The sequence below is a fragment of the Nerophis ophidion genome, linkage group LG11 (assembly GCF_033978795.1).
Source record: "Nerophis ophidion isolate RoL-2023_Sa linkage group LG11, RoL_Noph_v1.0, whole genome shotgun sequence".
Classification (NCBI taxonomy): Eukaryota; Metazoa; Chordata; class Actinopteri; order Syngnathiformes; family Syngnathidae; genus Nerophis; species Nerophis ophidion.
Window position 1 is genome coordinate 29051163 of NC_084621.1, and position 20000 is coordinate 29071162.

Genomic DNA, 20000 nt, shown 5'->3' on the forward strand with positions numbered 1-20000 from the left:
AAGCCTTAAAGGGGAACATTATCACAATTTCAGAAGGGTTAAAACCAATAAAAATCAGTTCCCAGTGGCTTATTTTATTTTTCGAAGTTTTTTTCAAAATTTCACCCGTCCCGGAATATCCCTAAAAAAAAGCTTTAAAGTGCCTGATTTTTGCTATCTGCGAAGCCACCTTCCATTTTCCTGTGACGTCATCCAGTGATGCCAATAAAAACAATATGGCGGATACCACAGCAATAAATAGCGACATTGGCTCGGATTCAGACTCGGATTTCAGCGGCTTAAGCGATTCAACAAATTACGCATGTATTGAAACGGATGGTTGGAGTATGGAGGCAGAAAGCGAAAACAAAATTGAAAAAGAAACTGAAGCTATTGAGCGAATAGCTATTGACGCTATTCGGCCATGTCTGCCTTAGCATCGCCGGTAAAATGTGCAAACCAAACGATCAGGACTTTCGCATTGACACTGGAGCAACTTAAAATCTGTCGATTGGTAAGTGTTTGTTTGGCATTAAATGTGGGTGGAAGGAAACGCTGGATGCAAATACAACTACAAATGTACATACAGCTAGCCTAAATAGCATGTTAGCATCGATTAGCTGCCAGTCATTCCGCGCCCAAATATGTCTGATTAGCACATAAGTCAATAACATCAACAAAACTCAACTTTGTGATTTCTTTGACTTTATCGTTGGGAATGCATCTGCTTTGAGTGTCGCAGGATATCCAGACATTCTTGCCATCTGTGTGCCATGTCTGTCGTAGCATCGCCAGTAAAAACCCAACGAGGGACTTTTGCATCTCTTGACACTGGAGCAACTTAAATATGTCGATTGGTAAGTGTTTGTTTGGCATTAAATGAGGATGGAGGGAAAGGCTGGATGTAAATATAGCTACAAATGAGGCATAACGATGCAATATGTACATACGGCTAGCCTAAATGGCATGTTAGCCTCGATTAGCATGCCGTGCTAATTGATGCACATTCTCCGTAAATCAACTTGAATCTGTCCCTAATCGTGTTGTTACACCCTACGGCAACACACCGACGGGGCATAATGTCGCTAAAGTACCGGAAAACAGTCGAAAAAACGGAAAATAACAGAGTTGATTTGACTTGCTGCGTGTAATGTGGTGGAGAAAATGGCGTTGAATACCTAGGTGATGTCACGTTTGGACGTCATCGCTCCGAGAGCAAATAATAGAAAGGCGTTTAATTCGGCAAAATTCACCCATTTAGAGTTCGGAAATCGGTTTAAAAAAATATATGGTCTTTTTTTTGCAACATCAAGGTATATATTGACGCTTACATAGGTCTGGTGATAATGTTGCCCTTTACAGTACCAGTAGAGTGGAAAAACAAGTTGCGTAAACATCTGATTCATGACACCAAAAGACTTCCAAAGTTTGCGCATAAATAGATATGATCAAAAATAGTATCAATCTCCCGGAGATTCCAGAGCCATTTTGAGAAGATAATTAGCAAGCCGGTCATATGATCGCGTGACGTTGCGCTATGAACCACAGATCCCTTTCCACATCAACAACGATGCTAATCAAATTGTCTTCGTGAGAGCCAACAATTACTTTGGGGAAAATTATGATCTAGGACCTTTTATGTTTGAGCCCTAACACAAAGCGTATGAGCAATAAGTTTTAGAAGCCAAGTATTGGATATAGTTTCATTGTGACAATTTTGTTTTTTTTGGAAAAAGGAATACGGAATGCTACACGGATTAAGAGACCATATAGCATCCGCTGCATTGATAGGTGTTAAACATACAAACTATCCATGATAAATCAAACACTAACTGTAATATTTCTAATCTCGCTGGGGTGTCAACCGACGGGACACTCACATTATTACATTTGGTTAAACAAAAGTTGCTGCTACTAGCATCTTTTTGTGTTTTTATCACCATCTCGGGAGATGTGAAAGTGGACCAGCCTGCCGGTCCATGGCCACATTTGTCTAGATACCAGGTCAGAGACGCATGAATTCTAATCTAAAATGTACTTTTAGCAAGTTTAAGACGATGCAGAAGCACCTACTGTGTCAACATAAGCAACGTAAGCTAGCATTAGCTCACTGCTATCAATGCACCACTTAAATAGTCCGTCTGCGTCAAGGCTTGTTATAACAATATCGCTCATATTTGGTCAATTTTCAGGTCACCACATGTAAATGGAATATTGTTGGCAGTTTTTGGATGCTTTTTGGAGGGTATAATCAGCGCAGTAAAGGGCCCTTGATCTGCTGACTCAATTGCTAGCTATTTATTTACGATTTCGAATGCATGAAAAAAGCCAAGCATGTGTTTTCTTGTCCTACATAAGGATTGTGAATTATAAACAGCACATATTTCCATGGATTAATGCCCACTGTTTGCATATTATTTGAATGTTCTTGGCTGGCGTTATCGACTCAGCTTCACTATGTTGCAGACGAGCAGTGCTACGCTCCAACTGCTTCACTAGTGAGCTACACACACGGTCATGCTTTTGATTATTTATTTATTTGTTTATTTATTTCAATGAATATCAACAGCGACATGTCCAGGGTGTACTCCGCCTTTCGCCCGAATACAGCTGAGATATGCTCCAGCGAAAACCCCAAAAAAGGGATAAGCGGTAGAAATGGATGGATGGAATATTAACCACTTGTTCTCAGCACTAACCTTCACATTCACTTCCTACCCATGCATAAAAAAACAAAGATACATCGATCTCTAGTCTCCCGCTATAAGTTAAAGCTAGCGAGTAGGACTGGTTGCTTTAGTTCACTGTGACATTTGCTATGCAAACGAGCGATTGGGAGGCTGGTAACCCAAATTTTGGCTCACAACCTAAAGCATTTTAGCCGATAGACGGCTTGTCTACCATCAAACTCCTAAACTGGGACACTCACACCTCAAGGTACCGCTGTACTTTGGTTTTTGTATCAGATATGACCCTGATGGCAAAGATATGGACAAAAGTACAACAGTAAGACGCAAGTGTCACACAATGCTAAACTACATCAGTGGAAATACAAAAACAACATTCACCTTTCAGGACATGCTGCATTTGAAAAAAATGTTGGTCATTTCAATAAACTACAAATGAAGAAAAGCATGAAAATTACTACGATATTTTTCGGACTATAAGTCACAGTTTTTTTTCATAGTTTGACTTATACTCTGGAGCGATTTATGTGTGAAACTATTAACACAATACCGTAAAATATCAAATAATATCTATCTCATTCGCGGAAGAGACAAAGAAAATGTCAGCAATCGTCACACACACGTCAACCAATAAGAATTCGGCGGGGGAGGGTCATGGCAGAAGTGCATTGTGGGTCATGTAATGCTAACTGCTATATGCTATATGCTACTGCTGTAGCTATTAAAATTGATCATTTCATTGTTGGCGGTAACTTATAAAAACTGAGAGGGGCTGAACAAAAATGGCACCGAAAAGGAAATCATATACTGCAGACTACATAATACCAAATAATATTATTTATGTCCTTCGCGGAAGAGACGAAGAAAATGTCAGCAATCGTCACACACACGTCAGCAATCGTCACACACACACGTCAACCAATTAGAATTCGGCGAGGGAGGGTCATGGCAGGAGTGCATTGTGGGTCATGAGATGCTAACTGCTACATGCTATATGCTACTGCCGTGGCTATTAAAATGGATCATTTCAACGATGGCGGTAACTTATAAAAACTGAGAAGGGCTGAACAAAAATGGCACCGAAAAGGAAATCATGTACTGCAGATAACAAGCTGGACGTAGTGAAATATGCAGCAGAAAACGACAAGAGGAAGCGGCGCATACCTTTGGAGTTGGCAGAGTTGTTTAAAAGCGACATCGAGGAAGAAGATATCATCGGATTTATCGATTAGGAGTGACAGATTGTTTGGTAAACGTACATCGTGTTCTATATGTTATAGTTATTTGAATGACTCTTACAATAATATGTTACGTTAACATACCAGGCACCTTCTCCGTTGGTTATTTATGCGTCATATAACGTACACTCATTCAGCCTGTTGTTCACTCTTTATTTTAAATTGCCTTTTAAATGTTTATTCTTAGTGTTGGATTTTATCAAATACATTTCCCACAAAAATGCGACTTATACTCCAGTGCGACGTATTTATGTTTTTTCCCTTCTTTATTATGCATTTTCGGCCGGTGCGACGTATACTCCGGAGCGATTTATAATCCGAAAAATACGGTATTTTTAATCAAAAAACGTCAAACATTGAAACAAAAGCAATGTGCCCCAATTATTTTCTCTCATAACAAATTGAGTGCTTACCCAAATAAACCGGAAAAAATGTCCCAGGCCAGCTGGACCAAACAGACAATTGTCTATCGAGTGAGTCACACTTTATAGTATTCATGATACATGCAGCACGTCATAGGCTGTTTGGCTAGCTGTGTACAAACAAAACATGAATTGTGGGCTAATACTTTACAGATACTGTAATACAATTGTTCATGTTTTCGAGTCGGTAAAGAGTGCTGTCTTATCGTATTGTGTTGTGCATTACTCAAATGTGTTCGTGCCGAAGCAGAAGCTAGCTTATCTCACACAAATAATGAAAATTGTCCCTACTCCCCAGGATCTTCCTGTCACCTAAATGCTACCCACGATGGGGTTCCGACCCACAATTTGAAAATCTCTACCCTTTAAATATAGAACTGTACTGAAACTTGAATTTTGTGTATAGTAGCACCACGAGTGAAGACACGATTCGTCTTTTGAATGGTATAACATCTGCTGTTTAGTTATTTATTTTTCCATTTAATTTTAGCTTTTTTTTTATATACACTGCAAATTTTCTATAAGTTTTAGTATTTTTATATTAAAAATGTTATTCATTTAAAAAGAACAATGTTTTAATCGTTTTTTAGAGTAAGGTACATACTTACAGGGTTCAATGTTCACTTGTTTCAACTTTCAACTTTTATTATTTTTTAAACAAATTTGTTTTTCAATTACTTTTTAAATTTCAAAAATTATACTACCATCTATATTTTCTAACTTACATTAATTACCATGCATCCATCCATCTTCTTCTGCTTATCCGAGGTCGGGTCGCGGGGGCAGCAGCCTAAGCAGGGAAGCCCAGACTTCCCTCTCCCCAGCCACTTCGCCCAGCTCTTCCCGGGGGATCCCGAGGCGTTCCCAGGCCAGCCGGGAGACAGTCTTCCCAACGTGTCCTGGGTTGTCCCAGTGCCCCCCTACCGGTCGGACGTGCCCTAAACACCTCCCTAGGGAAGCCTTAGGGTGACTTCCTGACCAGATGCCCAAACCACCTCATCTGGCTCCTCTCGATGTGGAGGAGCAGCGGCTTTACTTTGAGCTCCCCCCGGATGGCAGAGCTTCTCACTCTATCTCTAAGGGAGAGCTCTGCCACCCGGTGGAGGAAACTCATTTCGGCCGCTTGTACCTGTGATCTTGTCCTTTCAGTCATAACCCAGAGCTCATGACCATATGTGAGGATGGGAATGTAGACTGACCGACAAATTGAGAGCTTTGCCTTCCGGCTCAGCTCCTTCTTCACCACAACGGATCAATACAGCGTCCGCATTACTGAAGATGCCGCACCGATCCGCCTGTCGATCTCACGATCCACATTTCCCTCACTCGTGAACAAGACTCCGAAGTACTTGAACTCCTCCACATGGGGAAGGGTCTCCTCCCCAACCCGGAGATGGCACTCTACCCTTTTCCGGGCGAGAACCATGGACTCGGACTTGGAGGTGATGATTCTCATCCCAGTCGTTTCAAACTTGGCTGCGAAACAATCCTGTGAGAGCTGAAGATCCTGGCCAGATGAAGCTGTCAGGACCACATCATCTGCAAAAAGCAGAGACCTAAGCCTGCAGCTACCAAACCGGATCTCCTCAACGCGACTGCGCCTAGAAATTCCGTCCATAAAAGTTACGAACAGAATCGGTGACAAAGGTCAGCCTTGGCGGAGTCCAACCCTCACTGGAAACGTGTCCGATTTACTGCCAGCAATGCGGACCAAGGTCTGACACTGATCGTACAGGTAGCGGACTGCCACAATCAGACAGTCCAATACCCCATACTCTCTGAGCACTCCCCACAGGACTTCCTGAGGGACACGGTCGAATGCCTTCTCCAAGTCCACAAAGCACTTGTAGACTAGTTGGGCAAACTCCCATGCACCCTCAAGGACACTGCTGAGAGTATAGAGCTGGTCCACAGTTCCATGACCAGGACGAAAACCACTGTACTTCCTAATTGTGAGGTTCGACTAACCGGCGTAGCCTCCCCTCCAGTACACCTGAATAGAACTTACCGGGAAGGCTGAGGAGTGTGATTCCACGATAGTTGGAACACACCCTCCGGTTCCCATTCTTAAAGAGAGGAACCACCACCCCGGTCTGCCAATTTAGAGGTACCATCACCGATGTCCACGCAATGCTGCAGAGTTTTGTTAACCATGACAGCCCCAAAGCCTCCAGAGCCTTAAGGAACTCCGGGCGGATCTCATCCACAGCCTTGCTACCAAGGAGCTTTTTAACTACCTCAGTAACGTCAGCCGCAGGATAAGTAGAACCCACTACAGATTCCCCAGGCACTGCTTCCTCATAGGAAGACGTGTTGGTGGGATTGAGGAGGTCTTCGAAGTATTCCCTCCAATGAACCACAACATCTGCAGTCCAGGTCAGCAGAACACCATCCTTACCATACACGGTGCACTACTTCCCTTACCTGAGGCGGCGGATGGTGGACCAGAATCACTTCGAAGCTGTCCGAAAGTCGTTTTCCATGGCTTCCCCGAACTCCTACCTCGTCCAAGTTTTTGCTTCCGTGACCGCTGAGACCGCACACCGCTTGGCCTGTCGGTACCTGTCCGCTGCCTCCGGAGTCCTATGAGCCAAAAGAACCCGAAAGGACTCTTTCTTCAGCTTGACAGCATCCCTCACCACTGGTGTCCACCAACGGGTTCTAGGATTACCGCCACGATAGGCGCCAACTACCTTGCGGCCACAGCTCCAATCAGTCGCCTCGACAATAGAGATGCGGAACATGGTCCACTCAGACTCTATGTCCAGCACCTCCCTTGTGACATGTTCAAAGTTCTTCCGGAGGTGGAAATTGAAACACTCTCTGACAGGAGACAAGATGTTCTAGACGACTGCTGTTCATAGCAGACCCTCACAATGCATTTGGGCCTGCCAGGTCAATCCTGCATCCTCCCCCACCATCGCAGCCAACTCACCACCAAGTGGTGATGGTAGAAAGCTCCGCCCCTCTCCTCACCCGAGTGTCCAAAACATGAGGCCAAAAATCCGATGACACAACTACAAAGTCAATCATGGAACTGCGGCCTAGAGTGTTCTGCTGCCAAGTGCACATATGGACACCCTTATGTTTGAACATGGTTTTTGTTATGGACAATATGTGACAAGCACTAAAGTCCAATAACAAAACACCACTCGGGTTCAGAGCCAGGCGGCTATTATTTCCAATCATGCCTCTCCAGGTTTCACTGTCGTTGCCAACATGAGATTTGAAGTCCCCCAGTTAGTCAAGGGAATCACCCGGGGGAGTACTTTCCAGTCCTTCCTCGAGTGCATTCACAAACGGTGTGTACTCTGAACTGCTGTTTGGTGCGTAAGCGATATATCAGGATACGTCCCCCCATCTGAAGGCGAAGGGAAGCTACCCTCTCGTCCACTGGGTTGAACTCCAACGTGCAGGCTTTGAGCCGGGGGTAAAAAAGAATTGCTAACCCAGCTCGTCGCCTTTCACTACGTGCAACGCCATTGTGGAAGAGAGTCCAGCCCCTCTCGAGTGACCTGGTTGCAGAGCCCTTGCTGTGCGTTGAAGTGAGTCCGACTATATCTAGCCGGAGCTTCTCCACCTCGCGTACTAGTTTAGGCTCCTTCCCCCCCAGCGAGGTGACATTCTACGTCCCAAGAATTTCTTAAGTATCCGAGGATCAGACCGCCAAGTGCCCTACCTTCGGCTGCTGCCCAGCTCACATCGCACCTGACCTCTATGGCCCTTCCCATCAGTGGTGAGCCCATTGGAGAGGGGACCCACGTTGCCTCTTCGGTGCCCTGGCTCCAAAGGGGGGCCCCGGTGACCCATATCCGGGCGAAAGAAATCGGAGTCTCCATCCATCCATCCATCATCTTCCGCTTATCCGAGGTCGGGTCGCGGGGGCAGCAGCCTAAGCAGGGAAGCCCAGACTTCCCTATCTCCAGCCACTTCGTCTAGCTCTTCCCGGGGGATCCCGAGGCGTTCCCAGGCCAGCCGGGAGACATAGTCTTTCCAACGTGTCCTGGGTCTTCCCCGTGGCCTCCTACCAGCTGGACGTGCCCTAAACACATCCCTAGGGAGGCGTTCGGGTGGCATCCTGACCAGATGCCCGAACCACCTCATCTGGCTCCTCTCGATGTGGAGGAGCAGCGGCTTTACGTTGAGCTCCTCCCGGATGGCAGAGCTTCTCACCCTATCTCTAAGGGAGAGCCCCGCCACCCGGCGGAGGAAACTCATTTCGGCCGCTTGTACCCGTGATCGGAGTCTCGCTTTTTGTAATTCCATAGAATACTTCGAGCTGCTTTGTCTGATCCTTCACCTAAGACCTGTTTGTCTTGGGATACCCTACCAGGGGGCATGGAAGCCCCCGGATAACATAGCTCCTAGGATCATTGGGACACGCAAACTCCTCTTCCACTATAAGGTGGCAGCTCAGAGAGGAGCATTAATTACCGGTATTTCTAAAACTACAAATACGGTAAATGGAATTTATGTACTGCATATTGTGGAATAGATTTATTACAATGAGTGATAAAAAAATATCAATATTTTCACCAAGACAATTAATTATCTAAAACACCAGTAGTGTGGACCAACAACCTTAAACTGGGAAAATAAGCATTCTTGTGTCCAGTTAGTATGAACCTCTGCAAAAGGCTTAAAAAGCCAAAACATTTTAAAATTGCTTTCGTCTTTGCTTTTATTCCCAGTTGTCCTAAAAGTGAGGCATACGTACCGCTTGGTTTTCAAACAGATTGTGGTAAGTATGCAGGACCAGCAGGAAATGTGTCACCGCATAAACTTGTAAGGGCAGCGAGCAGCTGGGCTCATGAGGCACTTCCTTTCCAGTCACCTGCCAATGGAAAAAAAAATTATAAAAAAACATCCTTCAATTTCCGAAAAAACTTGTTCCATTTATCATTATGTGCAGTATATTTCTACACCAAGTCAGTGCCTCACTTTTACACTTAAGTCATTATTATTTGTACCAATCACAACTAGTGCAGTACTAACAGCCAACACAATGCACAGCGTGAATGTTATAGGCCTCTTTCTAAAACATGTAAAAACGATGCACATTGACGGGACACAATGCGCTGCAAAGTGCATGCCAGTCCATTAGAGGGCGATATATCCAATTGATACTTGCAAAGACCCTGTAATGTGTTATAAAAAACATATTCAAGCGTGGACTGATGAAGAAAGGTCAAAAACTCACCTTCTGAACTAGTGTTGTACCAGTACTTTTTACAGGCGGTATAGTACCGACCGAATATGATTCATTAGTATCGAGGTACTATACTAAACAGGTATACCGTACAACCCCATTCTGAACAATGGTCAGCATTAAAGGGCCCTATAATGCTAAAAGCATTGCACTTATTTCATAGTTCGGGACCTAAAATGATGTCTAAAGGTAAACTACGCCCCCCCCCCAAAAAAATACAAAAAATAAACCGTTGTGATTTTAGGCTTGTTTTCTAACAAGTTTCAACATTTTGGAACGTGGTCCTTTAGCTCCAAAATATGAGCGGGCCTGCATCAGCCTGCTGACGTCAGCTACAAACCCCGTTTCCATATGAGTTGGGAAATTGTGTTAGATGTAAATATAAACGGAATACAATGATTTGCAAATCCTTTTCAACCCACATTCAGTTAAATGCACTACAAAGACAAGATATTTGATGTTCAAACTCAGAAACTTTATTTTTTTTTTGCAAATAATAATTAACTTAGAATTTCATGGCTGCAACGCGTGCCAAAGTAGTTGGGAAAGGGCATGTTCACCACTGTGTTACATCACCTTTTCTTTTAACAACACTCAAACATTTGGGAACTGAGAGAACTAATTGTTGAAACTCTTTCCCATTCTTGTTTTATGTAGAGCTTTAGTCTTTCAACAGTCCGGGGTCTCCGCTGTCATATTTTACGCTTCATAATGCGCCACACATTTTCGATGGGAGACAGGTCTGGACTGCAGGCGGGCCAGGAAAGTACCCGCACACTTTTACTACGAAGCCACGCTGCTGTAACATGTGGCTTGACGGACTGACAGACAGAAATACCCTTTTTTATATATGTACCGGTATATAGATTTATTTATTAAAGGTAAATTGAGCAAATTGGCTATTTCTGGCAATTTTTTTAAGTGTGTATCAAACTGGTAGCCCTTCGCATTAATCAGTACCCAAGAAGTAGTTCTTGGTTTCAAAAAGGTTGGTGACCCCTGCACTACGACATACCACCCCCAAAAATCTGCCTTAAGCCCTTTCTCACAGCAAAGTTGAGATGTCTCAATCGTGAACTTGACGTGGAAATGTGCATAAAATCAAACATAAAAAGTGTAACATTTTACTCCTTGGACTGATTCATGTGCCCACCAGGGACATATAATTTTCCTCTCCAACTTTTGATTTTAACAATGTAAAAAAGATCAAGGCAAAGACACAAAATTCACTTTTTTGCCAATTTATTGCGTCATATTCATATCAAAGCAGCACTAAGTAAATTCTCAAACTTTATAAAATATTTTGTAGTTGAATGGCACCGCTGTCATGGCCTGAGGTGGTCTGTAGAGATGCCCGGTAATATCGGACTGCCGATATTATCAGCCGATAAATGCTTTAAAATGTGATATCGGAAATTATCGGTATCAGTTTCAAAAAGTAAAATGTATGACTTTTTAAAACACCGCTGTACAGAGTGGTATACGGACATAGGGAGAAGTACAGAACAGTTGCGTCCCCCAGTCATACTTCCCCACCCTCCCGATTTTCCCGGGAGACTCCCGAATTTCAGTGCCCTTCCGGAAAATCTCCCGGGGCAACCATTCTCCCGAATTTCTATCGATTTCCACCCAGACAGCAATATTGGGGGCGTGCCTTAGAGGCACTGCCTTTGCATGCCGGCCCAATCACATAATATCCATGGCTTTTCACACACACCAGTTGAATGCAACGCACACTTGGTCAAAAGCCATACAGGTCACACTGAGGGTGGCCGGATAAACAAATTTAACACTGTTACAAATATGCGCCACACTGTGAACCCACACCAAACAAGAATGACAAACACATTTCGGGAGAACATCCGCACCGTAACACAACATAAACACAACAGAACAAATACCCAGAAACACTTGCAGCACTAACTTTCGGGACGCTATAATATACACCCCCCGCTACCCCGCCACCTCTGTATCCTTTTCACTGGCACTAAGTGACTTTGAGCAGGGTGGCAGGAACCCTGCTACACAAAAAAAAAACTACAAATGTGCTGACTTTCTTTACAACATACGTCACTCCCCCTTTCCCAATCCGTTAAAAAGACAGAAGTCGATGCGAACGCCTGAGTGCCACCAAAAAACTAAAGGAAGAAGAACACCTATGTGCTATTACTAAAAGGAGGTTACCCGGATAAAATGACAGTCAAGGATCAACATTGCCCCGGCTTTCGCTTCCCTTTGAGACCGATGCTGCCTTGGTTATGTTCCCGCTAAACTCATATGGGACTTTCGATGCTCAAATCAAAATGATAATGCTGATGTTAGCTATCAGAAAATGTTGCATCAATAAATAGCCACCAGCGTGGTAGTTCCACACTACTTCCTTAGAAAAAACTCTCCCGCCGGTCTTTCTTTGCTTCGAACATTCATCAGCCCCGATGCAGTCTTGGTAGTAGCGTCATGTTTGTAGCGCAATCCAAGGTCATTTCTGGATGGTGTCTTCAGACCAAAATATCCATCCATCCATCTTCTTCCGCTTATCCGAGGTCGGGTCGCGGGGGCAACAGCCTAAGCAGGGAAACCCAGACTTCCCTCTCCCCAGCCACATCGTCTAGCTCTTCCCGGGGGATCCCGAGGCGTTCCCAGGCCAGCCGAGAGACATAGTCTTCCCAACGTGTCCTGGGTCTTCCCCGTGGCCTCCTACCGGTTGGATGTGCCCTAAACGCCTCCCTAGGGAGGCGTTCGGGTGGCATCCTGACCAGATGCCCGAACCACCTCATCTGGCTCCTCTCGATGTGAAGGAGCAGCGGCTTTACTTTGAGTCCCTCCCGGATGGCAGAGCTTCTCACCCTATCTCTAAGGGAAAGCCCCGCCACACGGCGGAGGAAACTCATTTCGGCCGCTTGTACCCGTGATCTTATCCTTTCGGTCATGACCCAAAGCTCATGTCCATAGGTGAGGATGGGAACGTAGATCGACCGGTAAATTGAGAGCTTTGCCTTCCGGCTCAGCTCCTTCTTCACCACAACGGATAGGTACAACGTCCGCATTACTGAAGACGCTGCACCGATCCGCCTGTCGATCTCACGATCCACTCTTCCCCCACTCGTGAACAAGACTCCTAGGTACTTGAACTCCTCCACTTGGAGCAGGGTCTCCTCCCCAACCCGGAGATGGCATTCCACCCTTTTCCGGGCGAGAACCATGGACTCGGACTTGCAGGTGCTGATTCTCAGTCCGGTCGCTTCATACTTGGCTGCGAACCGATCCAGTGAGAGCTGAAGATCCCGGTCAGATGAAGCCATCAGGACCACATCATCTGCAAAAAGCAGAGACCTAATCCTGCGGTCACCAAACCGGAACCCCTCAACGCCTTGACTGCGCCTAGAAATTCTGTCCATAAAAGTTATGAACAGAATCGGTGACAAAGGACAGCCTTGGCGGAGTCCAACCCTCACTGGAAATGTGTTCGACTTACTGCCGGCAATGCGGACAAAGCTCTGGCACTGATCGTACAGGGAGCGGACCGCCACAATAAGACAGTCCGATACCCCATACTCTCCGAGCACTCCCCACAGGACTTCCCGAGGGACACGGTCGAATGCCTTCTCCAGGTCCACGAAGCACATGTAGACTGGTTGGGCGAACTCCCATGCACCCTCAAGAACGCTGCGGAGAGTATAGAGCTGGTCCACAGTTCCACGACCAGGACGAAAACCACACAGTTCCTCCTGAATCCGAGGTTCGACTATCCGGCGTAGCCTCCTCTCCAGTACACCTGAATAAACCTTACCGGGAAGGCTGAGGAGTGTGATCCCATGATAGTTGGAACACACCCTCCGGTCCCCCTTCTTAAAGAGAGGAACCACCACCCCGGTCTGCCAATCCAGAGGTACCGCCCCCGATGTCCACGCGATGCTGCAGAGTCTTGTCAACCAAGACAGCCCCACAGCATCCAGACCCTTAAGGAACTCCGGGCGGACCTCGTCCACCCCTGGGGCCTTGCCACTGAGGAGCTTTTTAACTACCTCAGCGACCTCAGCCCCAGAAATAGGAGAGTCCACCACAGATTCCCCAGGCACTGCTTCCTCATAGGAAGACGTGTTGGTGGGATTGAGGAGGTCTTCGAAGTATTCCTTCCACCTATCCAAAACATCTGCAGTCGAGGTCAGCAGAACACCATCCGCACCATACACTGTGGTGATAGTGCACTGCTTCCCCTTCCTGAGGCGGAGGACAGTGGTCCAGAATCGCTTTGAAGCTGTCCGGAAGTCGTTTTCCATGGCTTCCCCGAACTCCTCCCATGTCCGAGTTTTTGCCTCAGCGACCGCTGAAGCTGCACACCGCTTGGCCTGTCGGTACCTGTCCACTGCCTCCGGAGTCCTATGAGCCAAAAGGACCCGATAGGACTCCTTCTTCAGCTTGACGGCATCCCTCACCGCTGGTGTCCACCAAGGGGTTTTAGGATTGCCGCCCCGACAAGCACCAACTACCTTGCGGCCACAGCTCCGATCAGCCGCCTCGACAATAGAGGTGCGGAACATGGTCCACTCGGACTCAATGTCCAGCACCTCCCTCGTGACATATTCAAAGTTCTTCCGGAGGTGGGAATTGAAACTTTCTCTGACAGGAGACTTTTCCTAGACGTTCCCATCAGACCCTCACAATGCGTTTGGGCCTCCCAGGTCTGTCCGGCATCCTCCCCCACATTCGCAGCCAACTCACCACCAGGTGGTGATCGGTAGAAAGCTCCGCCCCTCTCTTCACCAGAGTGTCCAAAACATAAGGCCGCAAATCCGATGACACAACTACAAAGTCGATCATGGAACTGCGGCCTAGGGTGTCTTGGTGCCAAGTGCACATATGGACACCCTTATGTTTGAACATGGTGTTTGTTATGGACAAACTGTGACGAGCACAGAAGTCCAATAACAAAACACCACTCGGGTTCAGATCCGGGCGGCCATTCTTCCCAATCACGCCTCTCCAGGTTTCACTGTCGTTGCCAACATGAGCATTGAAGTCCCCCAATAGGACAAGGGAATCACCCGGGGGAGCACTTTCCAGTACTCCCTCGAGTGCTCCCAAAAAGTGTGGGAACTGCTGTTTGGTGCATAAGCACAAACAACAGTCAGGACCCGTCCCCCCACCCGAAGGCGTAGGGAGGCTACCCTTTCGTCCACCGGGTAAAACTCCAACGTGCAGTCTTTGAGCCGGGGGGCAACAAGAATTGCCACCCCAGCCCGTCGCCTCTCACTGCCGGCAACGCCAGAGTGGAAGAGGGTCCAGTCCCTCTCGAGAGAAGTGGTTCCAGAGCCCTTGCTGTGCGTCGAAGTGAGTCTGACTATATCCAGCCGGAACTTCTCAACTTCGCGCACTAGCTCAGGCTCTTTACCCCCCAGTGAGGTGACGTTCCACGTCCCAAGAGCTAGCTTCTGTAGCCGAAAATCGGACCGCCAAGTGCCCTGCCTTCGGCTGCCGCCCAGCTCACATCGCACCCGACCTCTATGGCCCCTGCTATGGGTGGTGAGCCCATTGGAGGGGTGACCCACGTTGCCTCTTCGGGCTGTGCCCGGCCGGGCCCCATGGGAACAGGCCCGGCCACCAGGCGCTCGCCATCGTGCCCCACCTCTGGGCCTGGCTCCAGAGGGAGGCCCCGGTGACCCGCGTCCGGGCGAGGGAAATCTGGGTCTATGTTTTTTCTTCTTCATAAAGGTCTTCGAACTGCTCTTTGTCTGATCCCTCACCTAGAAACTGTTTGCCTTGGGAGACCCTACCAGGGGGCATAAAGCCCCCGGACAACATAGCTCCTAGGATCATTGGGACACGCAAACTCCTCTACCACGATAAGGTGGCAGCTCAGAGAGGAGAGACCAAAATATTTGTGCCAATATTACAGTGGCCAATATGTCAGTTTGACGCTATATGTGCCAGTCCTCATGGGGTAATTTGGTCTTCTTCTGGCAAAACACAACCGCTTTGATCCAATGGCGCCGACAAAATCAACCTAAACTAACAAAAAGTTATTAAGTGGGGCCTACTCAGTGGCTTAGTGGTTAGAGTGTCTGCCCTGAGATCGGTAGGTTGTGAGTTCAAACCCCGGCCGAGTCATACTACAGACCAGTGGTCCCCAACCACCGGGCCACAGAAGGATTTTTTATTCATTTTGATAAAATTTTTTTTTTTTTTTTTTTTTATTAAATCAACATAAAAAAACACAATATACACTTACAATTAGTGCACCAACCACAAAAAAACACCCTTTTTTATGACAAAAACATCCCTTTTTCAAGACAAAAAAAAAAAAGGGACGCCTGGTCAAACTTGTGACATCACAAGTAACACTTCCCCTGTCATCATTTTCAAAATGGAGAAGGCTGATTTCAATACCGCTAATTTGAAATCGCATAAAGGAAAGAAGATTAAGAGCTATTCAGTAGGATTTAAGGTCCAAGCTTACATCACACTCAAATTTTTACTGCATGCCTTTGGTAAGTGCCAGAGTGAGAAGAGGTTTTAAAATAATTAGCGCATGCTTACTTTTACCGAATGCCTTTGGTAAGCGCAGGAGTGAGAAGAGGTTTTAAATCAATTAGCACCCCAGCGGCAATTCAAGGAAATACAGTATTTTATCTTTGTGAAAACATTGGACAGTGTGTTGTCAAGCTTATGAGATGCGATGCAAGTGTAAGCCATTGTGACACTATTGTTCTTTTTTTTTTTTATAAATGTCAAATGATAATGTCAATTAGGGATTTTTAATCACTGCTATGTTGAAATTGTAACTAATATTGATACTGTTGTTGATAATATTTTTTGTTTCACTACTTTGGTTTGTTCTGTGTCGTGTTTGTGTCTCCTCTCAGTTGCTCTGTTTATTGCGGTTCTGAGTGTTGCTGGGTCAGGTTTGGTTTTGGAATTGGATTGCCTTGTTATGGTATTGCTGTGTATTGTTTTGTTGGATTGCTTAATCAAAAAAAAAAAAAGATTAAAAAAAAAATGAGAATCGATTTTGAATAAAGCACTATGTGTGAATTCGAATCGATTTTTCCCACACCCCTAAATACCACCTTAACATTTGACAACCAAACAATTACACAAGCCGACTCTCACGTTTGAGTCACACATCAAGAGTGTTACTAAAACGGCTTTCCATCATTTCCGTAATATCCCTGAAATGCGTTCCATTTTGTCCACTAGCGACGCTGAGATCATTATACATGCGTTCGTTACGTCTCATCTTGATTACTTGAACATATTATTTTCGGGTCTCCCTATGTCTATCATTAAAAGATTAAAGTTGGTACAAAATGTGGCTGCTAAACTCTTGATAAAATCAAGAAAGTTTGATCATATTACGCCTATACTGGCTCACCTGCACTGGCTTCCTGTGCAGGTGAGAAATACTACACGTTCTCACCCCATCCTATCTTGCCGATTGCATTGTACCATATGTCCCGGCAAGAAATCTGCGTTCAAAGAACTCCGGATTATTGGTGATAACCAGAGCCCAAAAAAAGTCTGCGGGCGATAGAGCGTTTTCTATTCGGGCTCCAGTATTCTGGAATGCCCTCCCGGTAACAGTTAGAGATGCTACCTCAGTAGAAACATTTAAGTCTCATCTTAAAACTCATTTGTATACTCTAGCCTTTAAATAGACCCCCTTTTTAGACCAGTTGATCTGATGATTATTTTCTTTTCTGTTTTGCCCCCATCTCCCTTGTGGAGGGGGGCACAGGTCCGGTGGCTATGGATGAAATGCTGGCTGTCCAAAGTCGGACCCGAGGTGGACCGCTCGCCTGTGCATCGGCTGGGGACATCTCTGCACTGCTGACCTGTCTCCACTAGCTATGGTCTCCTGCTGGCCCCACTAAGGACTAGACTCTCACTATTATGTTAGATCCACTATGGACTGGACTTTCACAATATTATACTAGACCCACTCGATGTCCATTGCACCGGTTTCCTACGGGGGGGCGCTGTGGTCCTCTCCAAGGTTTCTAACTGTCATCCAACTGTGTTGAGTTTTTCCTTGCCCTGATGTGGGATCCGAACAGAGGATGTCGTTGTGGCTTGTGAAGCCCTTTGAGAAACTTTTGATTTTGGGCTATTTAAATAAACATTGATTGATTGTCAATCTGTGTTGGCCCTGCGATAAGGTAGCGACTTGTCCAAGGTGTACACTGCCTTCCGCGCGATTGTAGCTAAGATAGGCACCAGTGCCCCCCGTCACCCCAAAGGGAATAAGTGGTAGAAAATGGATGGATGGATGGATGGATGATTGATTGATTGATAATACATCTGGATTTTTTACTGACATACACCATACATGCTAACATTAAATTGCTAGCTTTTTCAACATTTTTTTGCTTCCCTTTACCCTAGACTCATATCACTTGGTATGTGACAGCTGTTAACTGTTAGTGTGCTAATGTTAGCATGTTAGCACGCTAACAATAAAGTGCTAACTTTTTTTTCAAACTTTACACTTTTTTTCTCTAATTCCACCTTAAAGTCATACAACTTATGTGACACATGCTAACTGATAATATACTAATGTTTTCTTGCTAGCAACATGTTAACTTTTTGAAGTAATTTTGCTACCGTTTAGCCCAGAGTCATATAAGTGAAGTGAATTATATTTATATAGCGCTATTTCTCTAGTGACTCAAAGCGCTTTACATAGTGGAACCCTATACTGTATCTAAGTTACATTTAAACCAATGTGTGTGGCACGGGGAGCAGGTGGGTAAAGAGTTAGTGCTGCAGGGGGTTCTGGGTATGTGTTCTGTTGTGTTCATGTTGTGTTACGGTGTGGATGTTCTTCCGAAATGTGTTTGTCATTCTTGTTTGTTGTGGTTTTACAGTGTGGCGCAAATTTGTAACAGTGTTAAAATTGTTAATACGGCCACTCTCAGTGTGACCTGTATGGCTGTTGAGCAAGTATGCTTGCATTCACTCACCTGTGCATAACAGCCGTATATATTGTGAGGCTCGGCCAGCACGCTGTTTGTATGGAGGAAAAGCGGACGTGAGGACAGGTTGTAGAGGTCCGGGTGGACAAAAAAAATCGGTAGAAATTCGTGAGAATGGTTGACCTGGGAGATTTTGAGAGGGGCACTAAAATTTGCGAGTCTCCCGGGAGAATCGGAAGGGTTGGCAAGTATGGGGTAAAGTGTCTTGCCCAAGGACACAACGGCAGTGACTAGAATGGCGGAAGCGGGAATCGAATCTGGAACCCTCAAGTTGCTGGCACGGCCACTCTACCAACCGAGCTATACCACCCCATATAAAACGTGACACTTGTAAACTGTTAGCATGCTAACATTAAAGTGCTAACTCTGTTTTCTAAATGTATTTTTTTTTTCTATATTCCCCAGCCATACACCTTAGTCTCATATAACTTGGTATGTGACACAAGCCAACTTTCATCATGTTAACATTAGCATGCTAACTTTTTGAGCTAATTTTACAACCGTTTAACGTTTAGAGTCATACAACTTGGTATGCGACACTTGTTTACTTTTTTGGCATACAGACGATAGCATGCTAGCTAGCTAACTTAAGCATGCTAACTTTTTCATCTAATTTTACACTTTTTTCTCCATTTCCGCAGCATACACCTTTGACTCATATAACTTGCTATATTAAACATGCTAACTGTTATCATGATATGGTTTGCACACATGCTAAATGTTAGTATTTGTATGTAAGCTTGCTAACGTTTAAGGCAGGGGTCACCAACGCGGTGCCTGCGGGCACTAGGTAGCCCGTAAGGACCAGATGAATAGCCCGCAGGCCTGTTCTAAAAATAGCTCAAATAGCAGCACTTACCAGTGAGCTGACTCTTTTTTTTTTAAATTTTATTTATTTACTAGCAAGCTGGTCTCGCTTTGCTCGACATTTTTAATCCTGAGAGACACAACTCAAATAGAATTTGAAAATCCAAGAAAATATTTTAAAGACTTTACTTTGCTTCTTATAACTTTCAGAAAGACAATTTTAGAGAAAAAATACAACCTTAAAAATTAATTTTAGGATTTTTAAACACATATACCTTTTTACCTTTTACATTCCTTCATCTTCTTTCCTGACAATTTAAATCAATGTTCAAGTAAAACTTTTTTTTTATTGTAAAGAATAATAAATACATTTTAATTTAATTCTTCATTTTAGCTTCTGTTTTTTCGACAAAGAATATTTGTGATATATATATATATATATATATATATATATATATATATATATATATATATACATATATATATATATATATATACATATATATATAAAGTACTTTTTTTTTAGAGATTGATTTATTAAAGATAATTTGAGCAAATTGGCTATTTCTGGCAATTTATTTAAGTGTGTATCAAACTGGTAACCCTTCGCATTAATCAGTACCCATGAAGTAGCTCTTGGTTTCAAAAAGGTTGGTGACCCCTGGTCTAAGGCTAGCTCTGTAGCT

At 44.9% G+C, this 20000-nt stretch overlaps 1 protein-coding gene across 4 annotated transcripts in view; it reads right to left on the bottom strand.

Annotated features, from left to right (window-relative positions):
• The window catches only part of agmo (alkylglycerol monooxygenase), a 227004-nt gene that overhangs the window by 88808 nt on the left and 118196 nt on the right, over positions 1-20000 (bottom strand). For all 4 annotated transcript variants that reach the window (XM_061915521.1, XM_061915520.1, XM_061915523.1 and 1 more), the window contains one exon: positions 9044-9160. In XM_061915521.1, coding sequence (XP_061771505.1) covers positions 9044-9160 — 117 coding nt within the window. The remainder of the gene's footprint in view (positions 1-9043; positions 9161-20000) is intronic.